Source organism: Vanessa cardui, chromosome 20, assembly GCF_905220365.1.
Source record: "Vanessa cardui chromosome 20, ilVanCard2.1, whole genome shotgun sequence".
Classification (NCBI taxonomy): Eukaryota; Metazoa; Arthropoda; class Insecta; order Lepidoptera; family Nymphalidae; genus Vanessa; species Vanessa cardui.
Genome location: NC_061142.1, coordinates 7,212,026 through 7,233,272, shown reverse-complemented (window position 1 = coordinate 7,233,272; position 21,247 = coordinate 7,212,026). Strand labels below are relative to the sequence as shown.

The 21,247-nt window shown below is 34.6% G+C and overlaps 2 protein-coding genes across 2 annotated transcripts; one reads left to right on the top strand and one right to left on the bottom strand.

Moving 5' to 3' along the window:
* Positions 1-275: 275 nt before the first annotated feature.
* LOC124538578 (N-alpha-acetyltransferase 40) lies at positions 276-20,773 on the top strand. The gene is made up of 5 exons (XM_047115676.1): positions 276-414; positions 589-845; positions 1,749-1,907; positions 17,965-18,123; positions 20,544-20,773. The coding sequence occupies exons 1-5, from the start codon at positions 409-411 to the stop codon at positions 20,683-20,685; spliced, it is 723 nt and encodes a 240-aa protein (XP_046971632.1). The 5' UTR covers positions 276-408; the 3' UTR covers positions 20,686-20,773.
* On the bottom strand, positions 10,130-16,546 carry LOC124538576 (UDP-glucosyltransferase 2-like). Its single transcript, XM_047115673.1, has 6 exons — positions 16,333-16,546; positions 12,747-13,214; positions 12,493-12,663; positions 11,960-12,191; positions 11,229-11,448; positions 10,130-10,793 (listed from the first exon to the last, which is right to left on the bottom strand). The coding sequence occupies exons 1-6, from the start codon at positions 16,504-16,506 to the stop codon at positions 10,442-10,444; spliced, it is 1,617 nt and encodes a 538-aa protein (XP_046971629.1). The 5' UTR covers positions 16,507-16,546; the 3' UTR covers positions 10,130-10,441.
* Positions 20,774-21,247: the final 474 nt, after the last annotated feature.

Here is a 21,247-nt window from a genome sequence, read left to right as displayed (position 1 = left end):
TTTCAGGCTTTGTTATAGAAAAATCTATATAAAAGTTTAATCATATATTAATGTAGGATTGAATATATAGGTAATTTTTTTTATTTAATTGTATCTGTATATACTTTGTAATATTTTCGAACTTTAAATATAAATGTCAGACAACTTTCATTGAACATGCTGTTTTCATTTATGATGATGTCTTGTATTCTCTATTGTTATTGGTTGTTTTATTAAATGGATATTCTTTCAACCAATCACCGCTCTATATTTGGCAGAATGTTCACATATCATAATCACTGACCGTTGCCGTATAAAGAAACAATGCAGTTTCAGTAAACAGCCGACTCTTACTAAAAAAATAATATTTAAATAAATTGTTAAAATATTATATTAAATAATTTACTAAACTTACATATAAGTATAAAAATGGGAGTGAGTATTTGACTTACTACGAAAATGCTAACCAATTGAATACGTACTGTATATTTATTAATGTTGTTTCGCGATAAACAAGCAATCAATGTGTAATATTGTATTGTTTGTAAGTTAAATTCGTCTTGATCCTTGTAAACATGTTATTAAACTAATGTATTTGTAATTCACCAGAAAAAAACAGTTTCTTCAGTCAATAAAAGCAAAGAAAAACGTCAAGCGCGAAAGTTAGAACAGCGTCGCATAGCTGATGGAATGTCCTATGTTACCTCTGCAAACAAACTGAAAGAGCTTGCTCCCTTGTGTAAAGAGCTGCTTGTATATAGTAACAAGGACTTAGAGATAGACATGTACATACAAAAGGTATCGGAACTTGACAAAAAAGTACTAGACTGGGCCATCAGTCTGACAGAAAGAAACATGAAAACCTTGTAAGTATCAATATATATATCTAATCTATATAATAATATAATTAATCAATATAATCTTACTGGTCCTCAAAAAATAGTCAACTTAACACCATGAACATTTATAACAGAACAATTACAACATTCAGTTATTTAGATAGTAGTAACCAAACAATCTTTAGTGGCCTATCAATGTGTCGATTAAGACTATATTTTCGTAATTCATCCAATAAAATTATATGTTAATTTTGACATACTATCTATCTACATTTTTGGATTGCAAATTGAGATCCAAGAGTTTCCACTGATTTCGATTACGACAACTTCTTCATTGACTTGCAGTGTGTTCTTTGTCTGAGTGGAGTTAAGTTTCTTGACTTGTTATTATTGAGGAACCTTGAATTCCTCAGCTGGTGTTGATCTTATTTTTTATAATTTGATTATCTCAATTTTGCATTGTCATTCTGAAATGGTAACCCAGAATCTCCATCAGTATAATTTTCATGATTCCCTCCTAATGCCTATTATTGTTGTCAGTGTAAAATAAGATACTTTTTGTATGAAACAATTTTGCAACCACTGCATTGGATACGTTTCTTTAATATCAAATAAATAAAAAAATAAATCACATATACACAACTATACAAATGGTGGTTCCATGGGAAAACCTTCATACTGTATCATATTGTATAGTAAAGTGTCTAACCCTACCTTTTATAAAAATTGTTAAAAATTTCAGCCAATACTTTCGGGTAATTGTAATTTTAAATTGACCCATTATTTTATTGATAATATAATATTGATTAAATCTAATACAAGACAAAAAAAATACAAACAATATTACTATACAAATCTGAATAGTAATTTTGATTTTCTGAGCTTACTTCCTTTATGTGATGTAATTTTTTTATTATTATTATTTGTTAGGTATGAAACATGTGCGTGGGGCTGGAACAAGGACGACAAAGTGGAACAAATGATGGATGACACAGCTTGGTACCTGATAGCTAAGGATAAAAATAACAAACTTCAAGCATTCTCACATTTTAGATTTGACATGGATTTCGGTGATCCAGTACTTTATTGGTGAGTTAGAAGATAAATAGTTTGCATTATTATCAATATTTTGTCCACAAATTTGAATATTGTAATAAGGTTGATTGATTACTTAAATAAGGATAGAATTTTTTAAGGCATGATGTAAGATCGGTTTACAAATTTGATGAAATATATTTTGTTTCAAATATTAGCTCGCTCTGCAAGTGCACGGCGCACGCACACTTTCAATTCAATTTTTTATATTTATGGCCTCTGTCAATAGGTTGACAATTCTGCCAGTGTCAGGGTTGAAAAATACACGTGGTTGCTTAATACAGCTCTTTCTCGTTCTGCCCAATGACCAGTAGCACGATCTAAAACAAATAGGACATCACAATATAATACACCAACACCCACTAAGATACAAAATAATAAAACTACCTACATAGATATACTTATTATATAAATAATATATACTTAAACTAACTCAGAGTTTGATATTATATCTTTCAATATACTTAAATAAAATAGTTATAATAGAAATTTCTGAAGATGACAAAATGCAGGACATGTTGAAAGGGCGAGGAAAAGTAGGAGGAAGAAGATCATACAATGAAATAGGAAATCTGGTGCAATCAAAGAAAATATGTTCAACAGTACCCTCATCAAGGCCACATTCACATAAGGATTGGTCCCGAACCCTGATCTTTGATAAAAAATGGGGGCTGCAGTTATGACCAAGACGCAATCGAATTATTGTAGAAGTAGAAAATTTAGAGCATTGACGAAACTTAAAGAACCAGGGTTTTAATGGAATATCAGGTTGCAAACTGCCATAGAATTTACCTTTAACATGACGGGAACAGTTCCATACCTCACTCCACTGCTTATTCAAATCAATTTTAGCGAGAGAACGTAAATCTTGGGCAAAGCAATTAGCATAAGTCTCCGTACCATTACGAATAGACCACTTAGCACATATGTCAGCCTGTTCATTGCCAGAAATCCCGGAGTGGCCAGGAATCCACGCAAGGGCTACCTCAATTCCAGCAGAGTGACACTTAAAAAGAAGTTCCCGAGTTTTGAGGTTAATAGGGTGAACATTTCTAGAACGTAACGGAAATTTTGAAATATCCTCTAAACAACTGCGACTATCTGTAAAAATTATGGTTTTATTAAGGTTGTGTGATTCTATCAGGGATACAGCTTCATAAATAGCTATTGTTTCTCCAGAAAAAACAGATATCCTGGGTGAGCATTTAAAACTAAGAGTCAGCTTCATGTCAGGAACCCATACAGCTGAACCCACAGGGGCATCTGTAGATAGTTTGGAGGCGTCTGTAAACATAGTTCGCCACCCGGGAAACTGTTCGTTTAAGAGTTCTTTAAACCGAAAGTTGGCTCCAGGATCTTCTTTGTTAATACCAAAACATGTAATTACATTGGGCCTAAAAGCAAGTGCATCAAAAGGGACAGCAAACAAAGGATTACCAGGAAATTGAAAAAGAGGAGATGTTGCAATAAATTTTTCATAACTTTTAAAAAGACAAGGAACTTCTTTATGAGCCCAGTAAGAAGAAGATGAAACATAGTTTGAAAGGTGACGAAGAGAAGTAAGTAATGGGTGGCAAGAATTTTGAAAAGCTTTGTAGAGAAATCTATCACAAAGATATTGTCTACGAAGAAATAAGGGAGGATCCAGACATTCTACTTGGAGAGCTTTGGTGGGCGAAGACTTCATAGCACCACAAATGATGCGGAGACACTTAGCTTGAATTTTGTCCCAATCGGCTAAAGCAGATTTATTACACGGTTCAAGCAAAAATGAACCGTAATCAAAATGACTCCGAACAATGGCGTTATAAAGGAGTTTTTGAGTGTAGGGGTGAGCACCCCACCACACACCTGATAGAGACCTTAAAACATTTACCCCAAGATCACATTTTTCCTTAATGTAATTAAGGTGGACCGTGCCATTCATACGGGAGTCAAAATACACACCCAAAAATTTAACTTTATTTTTTACTGGAATGGTCTCATTTTCCAGAACAATATCAATATCCGGTATCAATCTTCTTCTGGAAAACACCACTACCGAGCTTTTAGGACCAGATAGAGATAAGCCGTGATCTGCTAGCCAGATATAAAGATTTTCTATGGCAGCATTAAGGCGAACAGAGCAATCATCCATAGACTTTGAGGCATAATAAAGAGCTATATCGTCTGCGTATTGTAATATGTTACAATCAGATGAACAAGAAGAGTCGAGATCAGAGATATATAAATTATAAAGAATGGGACTTAAAACCGAGCCCTGTGGTAGCCCCTTCCATACTGTTCTTGGGGGATACATAGTACCTTGCACTCGAACAGAGATATACCGTTGCATGAAAAGGTTGCATATGATATTAATCATCCTCGCGGGAAGACTCAGCTGGAGCATTTTGTGCCTGAGTAACGGGAGGAGAACGTTATCATAAGCTGAAGTGACGTCAAGAAAGACACCAACAAGATGGTGTTCCCTTGAGAGGGCCAGGCGAATTTCTGAAGAGAATACGCTCAGGCTGTCCATCGTGCCTACACCTTTTCTAAACCCAAACTGCGATTTTGGCAAGATATTCCTACTTTCGAGAATCCATTCCAGTCTATTTTTTATTAAATGTTCCATAATTTTGGCTAAAACTGACGATAAGGCAATAGGGCGATAGGAGGAGGGGTCTTTAGGATCTTTATGGGATTTAAGAATAGGAATGATGATTTGATGTTTCCATGATTCAGGGACCAACCCAGTTTCGTAAATTTTGTTATAAATACTGAGTAAAATTAGTCTTGAACTGTCAGAACATTTCTTTAAAAAGGAGTAAGGAATACCATCAATACCAGGGGAGGAGTCGCGAAGATTGTCTAAAACAGAGCAAAGCTCATCAAATGTAAAAGGATCATCCATTCGATCATAGGAAGGAGGAGAAGGGGAAGATGAAGGAAAGCAATTTTCAGGAGGAACAAAAGGTGGAGCCAGTTTATCCAAAAAATCATAGAGCCAGATAGAAGGATCATTAGAAACAGGATTACTATCAATGAAAGAACCTCGGAAGTTTTTTATTTTTTTCCAAACAAGTGAAAAAGGGGTTCGAGGAGAAAGACTCTCACAAAAACGAAACCAGCCGTTACGTTTCTTCAGGGATAATTCTCTTTTTGATTTGGCATTTGTACTTTGAAAATTTAAGTAATTTTCTAAAGACGGAAATTCCATGAAGACCTCTTCCATCTCATCCCGTTTGCGGATGATGTCCGTGCATTCATAGTCCCACCAAGGGGGGGAAGGAATGAAATCTTTAGGAGACTTTTTAATTGGGATGAATTGATTGGCCGAAGTTAATAAAGCAGAAATAAAATCAATATAAGTTTGTAAAAAGTTCTCAGTAGTTATTACTGGAAATAGATCTGTCTGGCTTGTAACAGATTTCTGAAATTCTGCCCACTTAGCCTTCGAGATACGATATTTTAAGAGAGGAGGAAATGGCATAGGCGAGACAGGAACATTATAGGATAAGGAAATAAGAATGGGGAGATGGTCACTACCATATGAGCAGGATAATACCTTCCAGTTACACTGAGAGGCCAGATTAGGGGATGTTAAGGACAAGTCAACACAACTGGGATTCTGAGATGGAGAAGTTCTTCTAGTAGGCGAGCTATCATTTAATAAACAAAGGTTATTATTATCAAACAAATCAATGAGATGAGCAGAAGGGTACTCACACTGAAGGGAACCCCACATAGTATGATGACAGTTGAAGTCACCTAAAACAACTAAAGGGGTGGGAAGAGTTAAGAGGATAGAGTTTAATTCGGAAATAATGGCAGAATTAGGATTAGGAATATAAATTGACACGACAGTTGTATTTATAGCCCTGACGGCTACAATATTAAAAGAGGGAGAGTGGTGAGGAAGAGTAATCAAGGAGTAGGTAAGGGAATGCTTAAGAAGAATGGCACTTCCATCCCATCCACTAACATGATCATCGCGGAGACATGAATATCCAGGAACCCGAAAACGCGAACCCGGCTTTAACCATGTCTCCGAGATGGCCAAAATATGAGGATGATAAGAGTTAATTAGAGAGATAATTTCATGTTTTTTATGCCTAATGCTCTTGCAATTCCATTGAAGAATTGTTACCATTTTTATTAAAAGAACTAGGTGTGAACCGATTAAGTTTTTCAGTGACAGTGTACGGTAAACTGATATTATGCTGGGTAATAATATCAATTAAAGAAAGCAAAAGTTGGATGATGTCGGATAATTCAGGATTTTGTCTAGAATGATTATCTGAAGTTGTAAGAGCACAGCCATTAGGTTGGGAAGATTTTGGAGAAGAAACAAGGGCAAAGTGAGCGTCTTTGTCAAATCCCTTACTAAGGGGAGGACGAGGTTGTTGCTTGACAGATAAAGTTGTCCGTTTGGACGAAATAGGAGGGATTAAAGGGCTGGAGATTTCATAGATTGGAGTGAGAGGGCTCATAGTAGGGCGAGGGGGAGTGGACAAAGAGCTGGGAGGAGAGCGTGTGGAGTCAGCAAAAGAGCGGCGAGTAGGGCGAAAACGGAGAGAGGCTTCAAGGTATGGGATATTTTCCTCTGACATTACAATTTTTATTTGCTTTTGTCTCATATGTTCAGGACAATTGGGGTCAGTAGCCATATGTGAACCGGAGCAGGACAGACATGTAGCCTGACTATGGGGTATTTGACACGAACGTCCTGGATGAGCTTGAGCACAGATAAAGCACCTTGGTTTGGACCTGCATTTATCTTGGGTATGTCCAAAGCGGCAGCAATTATTGCACTGGATAGTGGGAAGGGAGTACAGGGTTACTGGAAGGGATGTGTAACAGCAATAGATTCTCTCAGGCAGAGTTTGACCTAAAAATGTAACAACAACTGTTTGAGTTGGTAGCCACTCAGCTTTACCATCAGTAATAGATTTGCGATTTAGCCTTCTAGCTTTTATAGCCCGGCAACCGGGGGTGTAGCATTCAATACAATTCAAGAACTCCTCCATAGACCAGTCGACGGGGATTTGCTTCACAATACCCATTCGGGTAATGTGGAAAGCTGGGATAATTATATTATATTTAAGCTCTTGAAACAGTGGATTCTCAATAAAATTATTGGCAGAGGAAGCATTCTGAAATTCAACAACAACACGGTTGCGTCCTGCTGATTTAATTCCTCCCTTGAGGACACCAGAGACATTGTTTTTGTAAATAGTTTGGGCAAATTTAAGCAGGTTAATGTTATAGCCAGCTGATGGCTCGGGTTCCACTCGAGAGACATGGACAATGAAAGGCCCTTGATCAGAGTCGGTATACTTGAGTTTAGTGCCACTAAACTCGGGGAGTGTAAATGTGTGCTGGATGGAAGCGCTAGGAGGACAGGAAGCAACTTTTTTGTTTATAATAATATTCTCTTCCGCGGTTTGAGGGCGTTTGGTAGCCTTCAAGACTTTTTTACTGTCTTCTCTAATTATAGCCTCAGTAACCATCTCTTCATCATGACATATGGAGTCACCTCCGCCCCCATCCGGGGGCTCCTCAGATTCCATCACCAACTACTAACTAATTAAAGATAAACTTACCTCACAACAAGTAACACACACGGAACAACACAGGACAAAACAAATATTAGTGAAACTAAGCGATATTAGTAAAAAAATCTAATGAGATCGCGCACGTGTAGTAAACAATACCCAACCTCGAAGCAAAAAACCACGCACACTTTACCGCGTGCCAATTAATATGTTTCATTTTCCCGCGCTCTGCAATGTGTCACTCGGAATGACAGCTGGATTAATACACAGATAATATATATTGATATGAAATATTAAATTAATACTCATTGTACACTAAATATTCTTCCGTGATGTTTTTTCCCTACTTTCAACAAGATTATTCTGTATTCTATATATCTGTATTATACAGATATTGTTTAACTACGGTCATCAATACTTTGTTGGTAGAAATCATCCGGTTTCGGCTTGTAAAATTCGTCTGATCAATTTCTCAATTCTGCATCATATATCAACATTGAACCAAATGCTGCACGTAACACGAGAGAGACAAAATCAAGCCCAACCGGTAGCACGTGGGCAAAATATTTCGTTTACCCTTGTACCTTCTAATACTTACACGCTTCATAATAAGCTACCAGCATATTTCGGGGCCAATGACGACATGGAAAAACTGGGTACAAACAAAGTACCCTTTTTGTACATAAGTTGATTTTGTCGTTCTTTATCGAACTCAACTATAGGATTAGATCGAGATGTTTCTTTAAGGTCAAAATATCCCATTTTGTACTAAAAATACCAATTACGAACGATTGCGATGTTGCAAGGAGTTCAGTCGTAAAACCTCAATAATTTATTTGTATGGGTGCAATTTATTGGTAATGGAAATTATTTAATATATCAATATAATGTAAGGTTTCAAGCATAATGTAGCTTTCTATCAGTGAAAACTATCTATGATTTTAATCATTAGTTCGGGAGATAACCCATACATATAATCAACAACGTTGCCTAAATTAATCTGTAGGCGACACTGTGTTGAGGTGACCCACAGCATCACTCATATATTTATGTATACATGAGTCTATACTCATTTTTCTATAAACGAACGAAGGGCAATTTGGACACTAAACATCATACAATTCTACAATGAATAATGATTTAATAATTTGTATTCGCAAGTGACCTCGCGTTCAGCAGTTAAGTTGAATATCTTGAAAACACCTTTGTGTCGGATGAACATTTGCTAATGCGTCTGCCACAGTTTGTCTAGCAGTTTGTTTACAAGCTGTAACTGTTACTTTATTCCTTCTCTCTTGGAAATTAGTAGCAAGCATTGAATAGATCAATAGCCACATACCATCAGGTGGCCTATCACCTATTTTCAATATAAAGAGGAGATTATCTTTGTCCAGTGTTTCATTTACAGACTCTTAACTGCAACGTGGTATGAAGAGAAAGAGTATAAGGAAATTATACCATCATAGCGAATATTTGATCAAATATAAACGTACAAAAATCAAGTCCTTGTAACGAACTTAAAATAAATATAACCAATATGCAACTCTTTACTTATTTAACAAAAATATTATAATTTGAACAAAAATCGGAAGACCAATGGAAGTAGGAAAAAAGATAAACACACCTCACATTTACATACATACATATTTCATGCGATTTGCTAATAACTCTGCTATATTGTGTCCTACTACTAATCGTTTATGATTAATATATATTTATATTTACATTACTATTGCACTTAACCGCTTATTTCCACTTTACTTACAAAATTCCGATAGTAGTTTCGTCGACGCTCAAAATGCCATTTTTTCCCATAGTGAATATCATAGATTAAATATTAATCTCTCGACCAATGACATCGCATCAATTTGCTGTCAAATTATGTTTATTTGACTTTTTTCCTGTTAAGCTTGGAATATTCTTATATTAATTACGCAACCTCAAATGTGACCTCCAAATCAAACCGATAAAAGTCAAAGTATAAAACTGAATGAACTTTAACTTTGCTAATTAATACTTTTAAAAATATACTTATATTATATTTAATATTATTAAATAACATCACTAATACATAAGGCATATAAACGAATCCCTATTTCCCTTGGACACGATATCAATTTATTTTTTTGATGTTTTTGTTATTTCATTAAAAACATTGCCACGTAAACTTATGGCATTTGACATAACTTTTTTAATGAATTATACTTCGATCTCTTCGATCACCACTATATATATATGTGTGTGTGTGCGCTTAATTTGTGTTTATAATTCATCTCGTGCTCGGCGGCGAAGGAAAACATCGTGAGGAAACCTGCATGTGTATTACATTGGTACAGCTTGGTGGAATATGTTCCAAACCCTCTCCTCAATGGAATAGGAGGCCTTAGCCCACAGTTGGTAATTTACAGGCTGTTTGTTACTTTACACTTCGATCAATGTCCATACTTAGTTCAAACGAAACAACGTCGGGTAGATGATAATGAATGATAAAAATGCGTATTATGATCTTGTTAAATGACGATTCAGAAAAGCTGCTAAGAATCTCATTGAATAATATATTTAAATTCCATAGAGTATTCAGCCAGTCCACACTATGATATCCATAAATATATAGAATAAATCCTAATTAACATGTTATATTCTATATATACTTATTTTCGGTAAAATAATACAAGGTCATTATTATTTTTTATTTATTATTATTCTAATTTGAACACTTATATTATCTCCGTTACATCACACAATATCCGATGACTAATTTTCGTAATACATACATACATACATTATTTGTGGAACACATTTAGATAGAGATTGAATCGGTTAGTTCTATGTCACTCTTGTGCTGCATTCAATAAACTCACATAATCATTTGTGTTTGATATGTCACAGGGGAAAATAATAAATATCTTACATATTATTATTTACAACGTACATACTAGTGTTGGACAACGAATTAACGATAAAACTTTCGTTAATAATATCTAGTTATCGTTAATTCGTTTTCACCTTGTATATCCAAAGAAAACAATGGAATAGACTAACATTTCGTCTGAAGAGTCTCTTCTCCAAGACAATGTCTTTGGGCCACCACCGAATGCAACGTGTACATAAATAACGAAATAATTTATGGAGTATGTAGATAGCCAACGAGGTGATAGCTATGCTGAGAGCTAGCACGTCTAATAAAAGATACTGTGTGTATGATAAGTCGAGAGCTGGTGACCGCAGATGTCCAGCCCCCCTGTGCCTTAGGACGTATTCGATCCAGTAAACTCCGGTCTCCAGCGGCGGCATCGGCCGGTCGAGGAAGATATCTCTCAATTTAAGTGCGTTTTCTTTGTACCTGAAAGTAATAACCGATGATATCATCGTAGTAAGCAGTGATTTTTATTACTGAATGTCAAGTAAGTTATCAACCGGACAATTAAATCTGTTTATTTTTTTTAAAGATAAACGCTCAAACCATTTATCATCTGCATATAATGAGCATTCACATTTTTTTTTCTTTATAACTGAGGTTATCGAAATTTTGTATTGTATTTTTTTTTGTTTCTAGAATTAAAATCTTTTTATTATTTAGAGATATTTTTTAAAGAAATACCATGCTTTGAGCCTGTGACTTTAATCTCTTTCGTTATTTTATTTGACGCAATTAAACCAATATCGCCTTAAGAATATGTATCGGTGGTATTACGTATTTATTAAAATGAATACAGTAACTTATAGATAATGCATATCGTTATATACGTGCAATATGTTTGTATAAAATTAAATTTACCTTGTGTTTGTAAGCAAATCGTGGAATGTTTCTCTCCATGTATCTGTGCATGAATCCTTTAAGGAGATTATCCTTGCGACGCCACGATCGCTCATGGCGCGTCCATTCAAGGCTTGATCAGCATACAAGGGCACCATAAGCGTTGGAACGCCACACGCTACCGCTTCTTGTGTTCCCAGTAGACCCCCATGAGATATAAACAGTTTTACGTTTGGGTGACCTACAAAAAATAATCACCGAACTTTGAGCATATACAATAATTACAATTATTATTTTAAGAGAGAATTATAATTAAATAAAATATTTCTCCAATAAAAAAGTAAAAGAAAAACAGATGACGAATTCAATAAAATAAATAAAGTTTTGCGGTAGAAAGTAGTGCTGATATTTATCAGGAAGATTACTTCCATTTAAATGTTAAGAACGTCAACTATAATTTTGGTCGTAATTTTTCATGCTTTAAATGTTTCGACGATTTCGCTCTTCAATTGAATATACATAAACGTATCAAACAACATATAAAGAACAAACAAGAACAACATCCTGTACATATCTCATTGCTAAGGGCTAAGTATCTTCTCCCTTTGAGGAGAAAGTTCGGAACATATTCCACCACGCTGCTCCAATACGGGTTGGTATAAAGTACAATATTCATGAAATTATCATATTTTACGTAAAACAAAATAATCTTTCTGATAAACAAGAGTAAGGTAATAATAGACAAAACTTACATAAGGTCTTATATTGAGGTATCCAGTCCATAGTGTATACGTTGTCTGGAACGGTGAGATTCCTTGCAAGCAATTGGCGATCCATTCTCACCAGAACAGTTTGAGATAGTTCAGATATAGCTGTGAATATCTGCGCCAGTTTCTTACTGGGTATAGTTTCAATTCTTGACATAGAACCGAAACTCCAGTATATTACGCCTTCATGTGAGTTGTCTAAGAGTCGCTTTAATTCCTGCAAGGAATACAAATGATTACATGAATATCCTCTCGTGCGTATTCCCCCCAGCCATTTAATAGATAATATTTAGTTTAGAAAGGTCTTAGGTCTCAGGGCAGTGTTGTTCTTTTGTGATAGGCAACACGTACCGTGTTTAATTTAGGTTATCAGATATGTTGTTAAATTAGACCATCGCACATTGTCTATGATTTCTCATTATCAGGATAAATCACGGGTAAAGTTGTATATGTATAAAAATCAAGATTTATATTATTCATTAAACTTACTGAGCTGACTAAGTAAATAATTTACTAACCGTTGGCAATACTTGTGAATTGTCAAGGTGCAATCCCCCAACTTCTATCAAAGCAGGAACTAATGGGCGTACTTCGTTGATACTAAAATGGCTATTGGCAAGAACTAGACTATAGTTTTGTGCTAATGTTTCCAATTTAAGCCCAGGACCAAATAAACGATCAGCAATTATCTGGAATAAACAAAATATATTTAAGAACACTGAAGTGCATGTTATTTGTAGTTTTAATAGTAAAATTAGGATTATTTACAAACCTGAGAAGGTTGCTGTGACTTATTCTTGTAATTGATCTTGGAGTAAATAACTGCTATGGTATTAACAAAACGTTCCCATAAATTCATGCTTTGTCCAAAACCCAACATATAAGCTGGTATGTATGATGTACCTTCCGGGTTACCCAGTTGCTCGTTCACCCATGGAAGAGGTACGCTCGATAGGAACCCGACAACTGGAGCTTTGAATCTAGTACCAAATGGTAGAAAACATTCACTTCCAAAAACTTCAACTATGACTAAATCGAATGTTTTTGTGGAATTGACCAGCGCTTTCACGGCTGGGTTTTGTGAAACAACTTCGCATGCGTGAACGCATTCTTTCATAATTTGTTCCAAATTTCGTACGGCATCTGGTTTCAAGGAAGTGTGCTGCTTAGTTAGGTTATTGGTAATTTCAGGTATCGTACCAGCTAAGTTGATCTCTTCCACGTTGGTCGGTGGATTTTTCTGTAAAAAACGAAGCATTTGTTTAGGTCGATCAAAGAAAAAAAGTTGAACTTTGTCAATATTATTATTAATATTTATGAATGCGGCAAGACAAATGGTCGAGAGCAGAGCGCGTGCCGTGAGATAACGCGCCCCGCGACCCTAAGGGTCATAACGTAAATGACTGAATACTTATTTTCCATCAATTCAATATGTTATGTTCAAACTCACTTTGTAAAATGACTGTTCCATACATTTTAAAGGAATATCCCTAAAGTTTTTAAGACATTGTCCAAATAAGGAGTATCATTTAAACTTTTATGCAAGATTATTTTTTAAAATGTTTTACCAAAATCTTGCAAATACCCTTTGACTGTTGCTTTGTTTACAAATAAATAAGCTAATGCCCTGCAAACGTTTTAATGGATTTTTTTTGGACATCTACACTAATATAATATAAATGTCAAAGTAACTCTGTTTTTCTGTCTGTCGCTCTTTCATGACCAAACCAATGAACCAAAATTTATGAAATTTGTTATGAATGTATGTCTTGTGTGTTACAAAGTGTACGTTGATGCAGTGTCAGAAATGTTTAACGATCGATTATCGATATCTCATTAGTACAAACTAAGAAGTATTTCTTTTTGTATAAGATTATTGTTTCTCGTTTCTAAATGAAATGAAAAAACGAGGCACTTTAAAAGTACACTCAACGCAGTCATGATACATTGTTTTAAGATGTTCAAAAATAAACAAACGACGATGAAAAACAAACATGATTTAGTATTCCGTCATCAATATTAAAGTATTGTGGGCAATACAATCAAATATATTTTTTATCCTTTACCCTTTTGATAGTAAATGTTAAATCAGTTTAATGCCCTAATGACGAACATTGTAATCTATAAAAATAAATGAAGAGGCGTTATTCTTTTTGTATTAACTAACGGTTAACTGACAGAACTACTAAACATAAATTAAACTAAATACCAGAAATTCGTGCGATTCCAAAAAAAGTTTTAGTGAACAAATCTATTGCAGACAACGTCTGCCGACGATCAGGCTTGTTTTCAATTATTATTCTAAGTATGTCTCAGAACTCGCGTTAAAATCGTGATAAAGATATTTAAATAATAATGAAAATGTTATCGTCATGAGTTTAAATGTAGAAAAAAAAATGTTAGGCAGGCGTCGTCATAATTATTATATCAATAAAGTTTTTTATCCGCAATTAGTTGGAAACAAAATAGTCTCTAATTATTCAATAATATGTAACAAATTATTACTGTTTTTACAATTTAAATTACATAAGGGTACTTGAACCGAGGTTATTGGTTCAGACACGTGCACGACGACGACGATACTAAGTTCAATTGGGCTAGCAACACCGAGTTTTTTAAATCATCTTTTGCTCGGTAGCGAAGGAAAACATTCTAAAAAATGGCATATGAACTGTATTCGAGAAATCGTATAGTTACAGCGTATTGCGATTATTATAAATTGGTAATATGTAGTTAAATTTTAATTTTTCTCTAGTTAGATGGAAATTACGTCAGAAAGCTATGGCAGAGCATCAGTATATAGTAAAAAAAGTAGCTGAACAATAGTGATTCATTAAAGAGGAAAAAACTCCATATTTTCTCCTTAACAGGAGAGGAGGTGAAGTATAAAACGTAGCTCAAGTACGCAGTTTTTTTACAGATTTGGACGTGAAAGCTTTACCGATAAGGTTACATTCGCATTAATAATATTATTATAAAAAAAAAATCTAAGAAGTATATTTTAACTCTCTTAATAGTTATCAGTTTATCACTCTTAGCCGGCAACATAACGTAACACGACACGGTCGTTGAACTTGAAATCTTTAATTAATGCGAAATGGCATGTTTTGATATCTTAACAACTTTAGGCAATCTCCAAAACACGACGCCTTAGTTATAATAAAAATAATATTGTTTGCACTATCACGTTTGATGCTCGTGCGCAGGTCAAAAACTTGCCTTTATTTACTTTAAAACGTGTTCCTTTTTAAGGATATTTAAAAATAAAAAAGCAGAAATCCTTTCGTATCTTTCCACTGAGACACTTTTTGAAGAAACAAATTAGGACTAATGATACCTTCATAACATGTCGAGTTAAGTCAACATTCCCATAGAAAAATATCCTTATAAAAATTTCAAAAGTCTTTGATTTCAAAACTGACTCACTCATCGAATCATATCAATAAAATCATGAGAGTAAGATATTATGCAAATAAATAATTTATCTAAATGATCGACGTATAATTCCAGTAATTATGTAACAATGACAACTTAAAGATTTATATTCATCGATTATGATCAAAAATGTCCTGAAAATACTACTCAAACACCACTTCACTTTTATTCCCGAATATTTAAATGCCCAAACCTGCCAAACACTTTTCTTCCACTTAAGTTGTTACGATATTTAATATTTTTTCTATTTTATTAAGCACAGTAACTTCTGTGCCTAACGCTTGTTGATATTATTCAATGTCTGGAGAAAGATTATGTTAGAAACTCTCTCGTAATTGTAGGAAGTTGTAATTTGTAATATCTAACATTGTTTTATCTGCGAGAACAGCGGTCTAGTACAGATAGTCCCTTAATTGTAGTTCACCCTTCGACCCGGTTACTTAATTCGATAACATAAACAATAAATAACTTAAGTTTAATAGACACGCAGATGATACTTTCGCGTCTTATATACTGGCGGCGACGTACCCAATGTCGGGAATATTTTTAATTTTTCAATCATTAAAAATATGTTTTGAAATTCGATAAAAAAATTGTTCCATTTCAAATGGTGTTTGTTTTTGGTTGAAATGTACACAAATATTATTTATCTAAGGAATTTGAACTAATTACCTTACAGGTTTGTGTATGTCATTTTAATTGCTCAAACAATTATTCGATTTTAATTAGCTGTTACTGGTCAAAACTGGTAACATAGAATGTGATGAAACTAGAAGAAATAGTAATATTATGAAAATACTTTCAAGAAGTTTATTTTGACCGACCGGACTTATGGACACAGTTATTGCATAATTTAATTTGTGTAAATATTATAGAAAAAAAGGATAAATTGATAATATTATGACATATCTTGCAATACATACCATTGTGAAGTGTGTTATGACGGTCAACTGGTGGTTCTTCCGGGCAAGAGCATCGATGAGGCGGCCGTACATCGCATAGTGGCTTTTCGTGTTTGTAGGTAGTACGGCCAAGATGCGTGCTGCGTGCGCCACTGAAGCGCACACTAGCACCAGCCACAGCATCCGCGCGCTCATCCCGCTGCTGTCCGACACAGATTGCGGCGCGCCGCGGTGTCCGAGCTCCCATCCCGCCTGCCGGCTGACCCATCTGACGTCACCCTGAAACAATTGCCCGCACGCGCACACGACCTTTTCACTACGCTCGACTACAAGATATCACTGATAGATTTTCTTTCTCACAATACTATGCGCGTAAATAACCCACGGTACTTATTCAGTTCGAAACTTGCCATTCGCTTACTCGGGTAGGTGAGTCGGTGAGTTCCGAGAAGCGGTCTCATAATCGATAATGTTGTCAAACAAACAACAATATTATTGATTTCCGATATATATCGTGCGAAAGGGTATTTCTTGGAATTTAAATTTTATTGTATTTGTTGATATTTTATAGATATTCGTTTCTTTAACTGCGGCCGTCATATACAAATGAAAAATTAAATATTATTTTTTTATTGGGTCCATTAATTAACTGTATATTAAAGCCATTTTCTTTTTTGGTTATATATTTTTGACGCAACACTAATTTTTATTCAGGGGAGCAGTATGTAACTAGTTAATTAAGCCTAAATATTTTCGTTTTCATATCTTGGCGGATTCTTTTATCAATTATATTTTTATGAAGTTCACCTCCACGCAAGCAGCACTACGTGCATACAAGTTCACGATAACGCTAGAATACCTACACGAGTCCAGCTTAGCAATAATAAAAGAAAGATAATATACATATTTTTTATCTTGAATGAGTTCATGTGAATGTTTTATGTAAAGGGGTCAAGATGTAAAAGTAATTGTGAACCAATTTTATCGTTAGTATGAAGTACGGACAAAATACAAACCGAGGAAATGCGATATTACGACAAAACAATATCATTGCTGTAAGGTTTGAGGTAAACATTTCTGGACGTACTTTCCTCACCTTAGAATTATCAATATTACAGTTTCTTAACATTTGGTTAACAAGGTTATGTTTGATTGATAATTTTACTTGAAATATTATTTAAAGTTTTAATATTATTATCTGTTTACATAAAAAATGTAGGTACTCGTTGTCCGAAGTTAAAATCCTTAAGGGCTACGTGTCGACTTAGCTTTACTGAGGTGACACCTTTTGCCACACATTAAATTATTCGTATATTTTGCCGAATAAGGGGTTGATCTATGTTAATATAAAAGAAGACTTTTTGTCGTTGTAATGCCCTACTAACACAACTAAGTACTAATAATGTGTATAGAGCTATAAAACTTATGCTGTAAGATGCAGCTTTAGAAGTTTTTTATATATACAATATAAATTTAATTTAAGACTACGCAGTTAAACCCACTATAAATTTAGAGTATAAACGTGACACATTTAATGTTCTCATAAACAATAATGAAGCAAACTTGCTTGTCCGAATTAGAATCTACGACCTTAGGTCAAGATCCACGTGCTACGACCGACGAGCCTTAATTTGTCGTGTTTGTTTTTAACAGTTACGAGTTGCAAATCGAGGCGGAAGGAAGGCGTCGCGGGTTGGGGCAGCGCTTGTTGAGCGTACTCGAGCGGCTGGCGCAGGCGACGCGCATGCGCTGCGTGCGGCTCACTGCGCTCACGCACAACCCCTCCGCCGCCGCATTCTTCAGGGCTTGTGGGTCAGTTTATCTCTATTGCAGAGGGAAATGTATCTATTATAAACAATTATCATATCATTGCGACTATAATTTGCAGACGTACCAAATATTATGCATAAATATGAGTTACTACTAGTAAATGTTTGGTTTCTTAATTGATGAATGATATATCGGAAATAAATTTTATTATTTATAATGTTGTAAATTGTAAAATGCGTAATATCTTTACCACTACTTAGATGTGTTTGTTTTTTTTTTCTTGAAATTGTTTAGCGGAATATTTCGTGTTATTAGATTGGAAATAGTTCGCGAAATAGATAGCGATAATATCTAGAACAGTGGTCGTCAACCTGTGACCCGCGCCCCGCGTGCGGCTCTCCGTCTAACTCTAAACAATGTCATACGCCCGTGTCTTTCTACTAAGAAGTAGCTTTCAATTTCCTTTTTATTGTATATTAATCAAAGTATACTTGATTCGCATAAATAGATCTTTACAGGCATCAACACAGTTAAATAAATTATGATCTTCAAAGACAAAAAACACCTCAGTCTTTAAAAATCGAATGATATTACACAATATTGACAGATCTATGCGCATTAGATTTGTAATCAAAAAGAGCCTTTATCGTTTCCATTTTTTTTATTAAATCATAAACAGACATACGTACAATTTATAAGACCGAACTTCATATGTTTTCCTTCTTCACAATTGCGAATAATAATTGAAACCTAATATTAACGTTATTAAGATTACTTTTTTTTAAGGAAAAATAAAACCGGATTTGTATATTTTACTCCGTACATATTCGTCAGTCATGCATCGGTCACGTGACGGTAGCGGTCGGATCACACGCGCATCGCATATTCATCGTGTGTGGTCAACGTTCGACGTTCGCTATCGAAAGTGCGAACAATCGGCGGGGTTGAATATTCGGTTCACGAAACACGTGCAGGATACAATCAGATAATATGAAATTTAATATTAATTCTGTTGTTGCCAATTCAGCCGTACGCGACGTCTAAACACCTTTCGTAACTAGCTATCCCTTTTCAACCTCCCACTTGAGATAGAGATAGCTATATTTTTCAGACAATAATATACAAGTACAATGTAGGTACAAACATATAGAGAAGATAACCATGATGAATTAATTAATTATAGAAATGATCTGATTTTTTTTTAAAATTTTTAAACTTAGTTTCTATACGGTGAATTGATATCGAATGTCAAGGCCAATAGTTTAAGTCTGATGTTTCGAAGAACCGGGATTTTGAGATAAGCAAGTTCATATCAGACAATTATATACCAATGATAGTGTGGTTAAATCACGAGGTCGTTAACCGCAAATTAAGTAGGTACCTACACTTAAACTTAAATAATTTTATCAGCGACGAATTCTAATCGATGTATTAGAGAACAAACGCGCGACGTAATTATCATAAAGTTACCAATTAAAGTGACATTTAATAACCTCTAAGTTGACCAGCTAATTATTCTCATTATCTTCACAGAATTAATGACATCACGTAAATATTTTTTTTAATTTGAAGATGTCGATACGATATCGATCAATATTGTCTCACTGTTGAGGATAAAAATCATCGAAATCACAGCGCTATATTTAAAACATTTTCTGCCTCGCACAACCACTCTGTGGAATCAGCTTTCGACGACAGTTTTTCCGAACCAATACAATTTGGGAACTTTCAAGAAAAGCGCGTACTCTTTCCTTAAAGGACGACAAAGCACTTGCAAGTACCCCCATTATAGCAAATGTCCATGGGTGGACTAACTATAACATAGCCAAACAAAATAATTGAAAAAAGAGAGGAGAACTTAGCTTAAGTCAAAGGAAATGATATCATTGACTTAAATAAAATATGAATGGATCGTACCATTTGAAAAAGCAATAAATATTGTTCTTTTTTTGAATGAGAAAGTTTTGGGGTTGTAAATAAAGTCTATTGAAGAAGAAATATAAAGAAATGAATTTTACTTTTAGGTCCATCAGATTTGTTTATGGTTAAAGAAACAGTTCTTGAATTAATATACATATATAAATATACTATTTTAATTTTAATTGGAACGTAAGCCCCAACCTAGAAGAATTAGCTTTTGTCTCGCTGTGGGACTACCATGAGCTGTTACTTAACTACTACCACACCTAGTACCCATTGGTTCCAAGAAACAAAATAGTCAAATAAAAATATATTTTATTCAAATATTCTCCTACAGCGAAGCTTAATACGAAATTGATTACATTATAAGCCATCGCGGATTGAAATGTAAATTCTACAGGAAATAATCCATACATGTAAACTCTTATACTCTACTTTAATGTTGGCATAATTATGATTTTATTGAGGGCACTAAAAACTGTAATATAAACAAAAATATGAGTAACTAGAGGCTCTTTTTAATAATAAATTTTTATTCTCAGGTACAGTCTCGATGAAACAAGTCCACCGAAAGAAGAGATTTCACATTACGAAATCCTGAGTAAAGCTACCGAGGCGACGGCGATGGATGAGGATACGTTACCAGAACCACCCAACACACGGATAGAACTTGCAGGCTCTTAAGAATTACTCTTTGTACTTTAAATTAAATTAACATTTCTTATCAATGCATTTCCAAAGTTAAACTTGAGAAATAAAATAAATGAAATAATTATGACTTTTACTTAATTTTCTGGTTAATAATGTACCCCGAACAAATATCGGATCCGTACTTATCACTTGTATGTTTGTGTGTGTGTGTTTATATCTACCTCTTATACCTCAATCAAATGGTAATCCAACTAGACTAGACTAGGACCAATAGCTTTAGCGGTATTTTCTTAATCATGAATGTGTGACAATACTTTGATTATTCGGATTATTTGCTTTAAATAATATTAATGTACCTTTTTAGCAGCGTAGTCCTTGGGAACTAAAATTTACCGTCATCTGCCCACATGGGTTTGCACAAAGCTTATCAAGTAACTGAGACTACACTGTTGTAGTAAATTACCTATCCAACAAATCCGATAGCGATTTTTTCGCCCGGGATGCGAAAGCTAGACAAATGAGTTAGTTGCTTTTTAAATTACCAATATAAAATATAATGAGATAGATAAAGTTTAAGTGCCATTCTACGAAATAG

Excerpts from the sequence above, each read along its gene's own strand:
- LOC124538578 (XM_047115676.1), top strand. Across the intron at positions 846-1,748 it reads GAAAGAAACATGAAAACCTT|GTATGAAACATGTGCGTGGG; the intron begins GTAAGTATCAAT and ends ATTATTTGTTAG. Across the intron at positions 18,124-20,543 it reads GCATTCTTCAGGGCTTGTGG|GTACAGTCTCGATGAAACAA; the intron begins GTCAGTTTATCT and ends TTTTATTCTCAG.
- LOC124538576 (XM_047115673.1), bottom strand. The coding sequence starts at position 16,506 with ATGAGCGCGCGGATGCTGTGGCTGGTGCTAGTGTGCGCTTCAGTGGCG. Across the intron at positions 13,215-16,332 it reads TCATAACACACTTCACAATG|AAAAATCCACCGACCAACGT; the intron begins GTATGTATTGCA and ends CGTTTTTTACAG. Across the intron at positions 10,794-11,228 it reads GATTTGCTTACAAACACAAG|GTACAAAGAAAACGCACTTA; the intron begins GTAAATTTAATT and ends TATTACTTTCAG.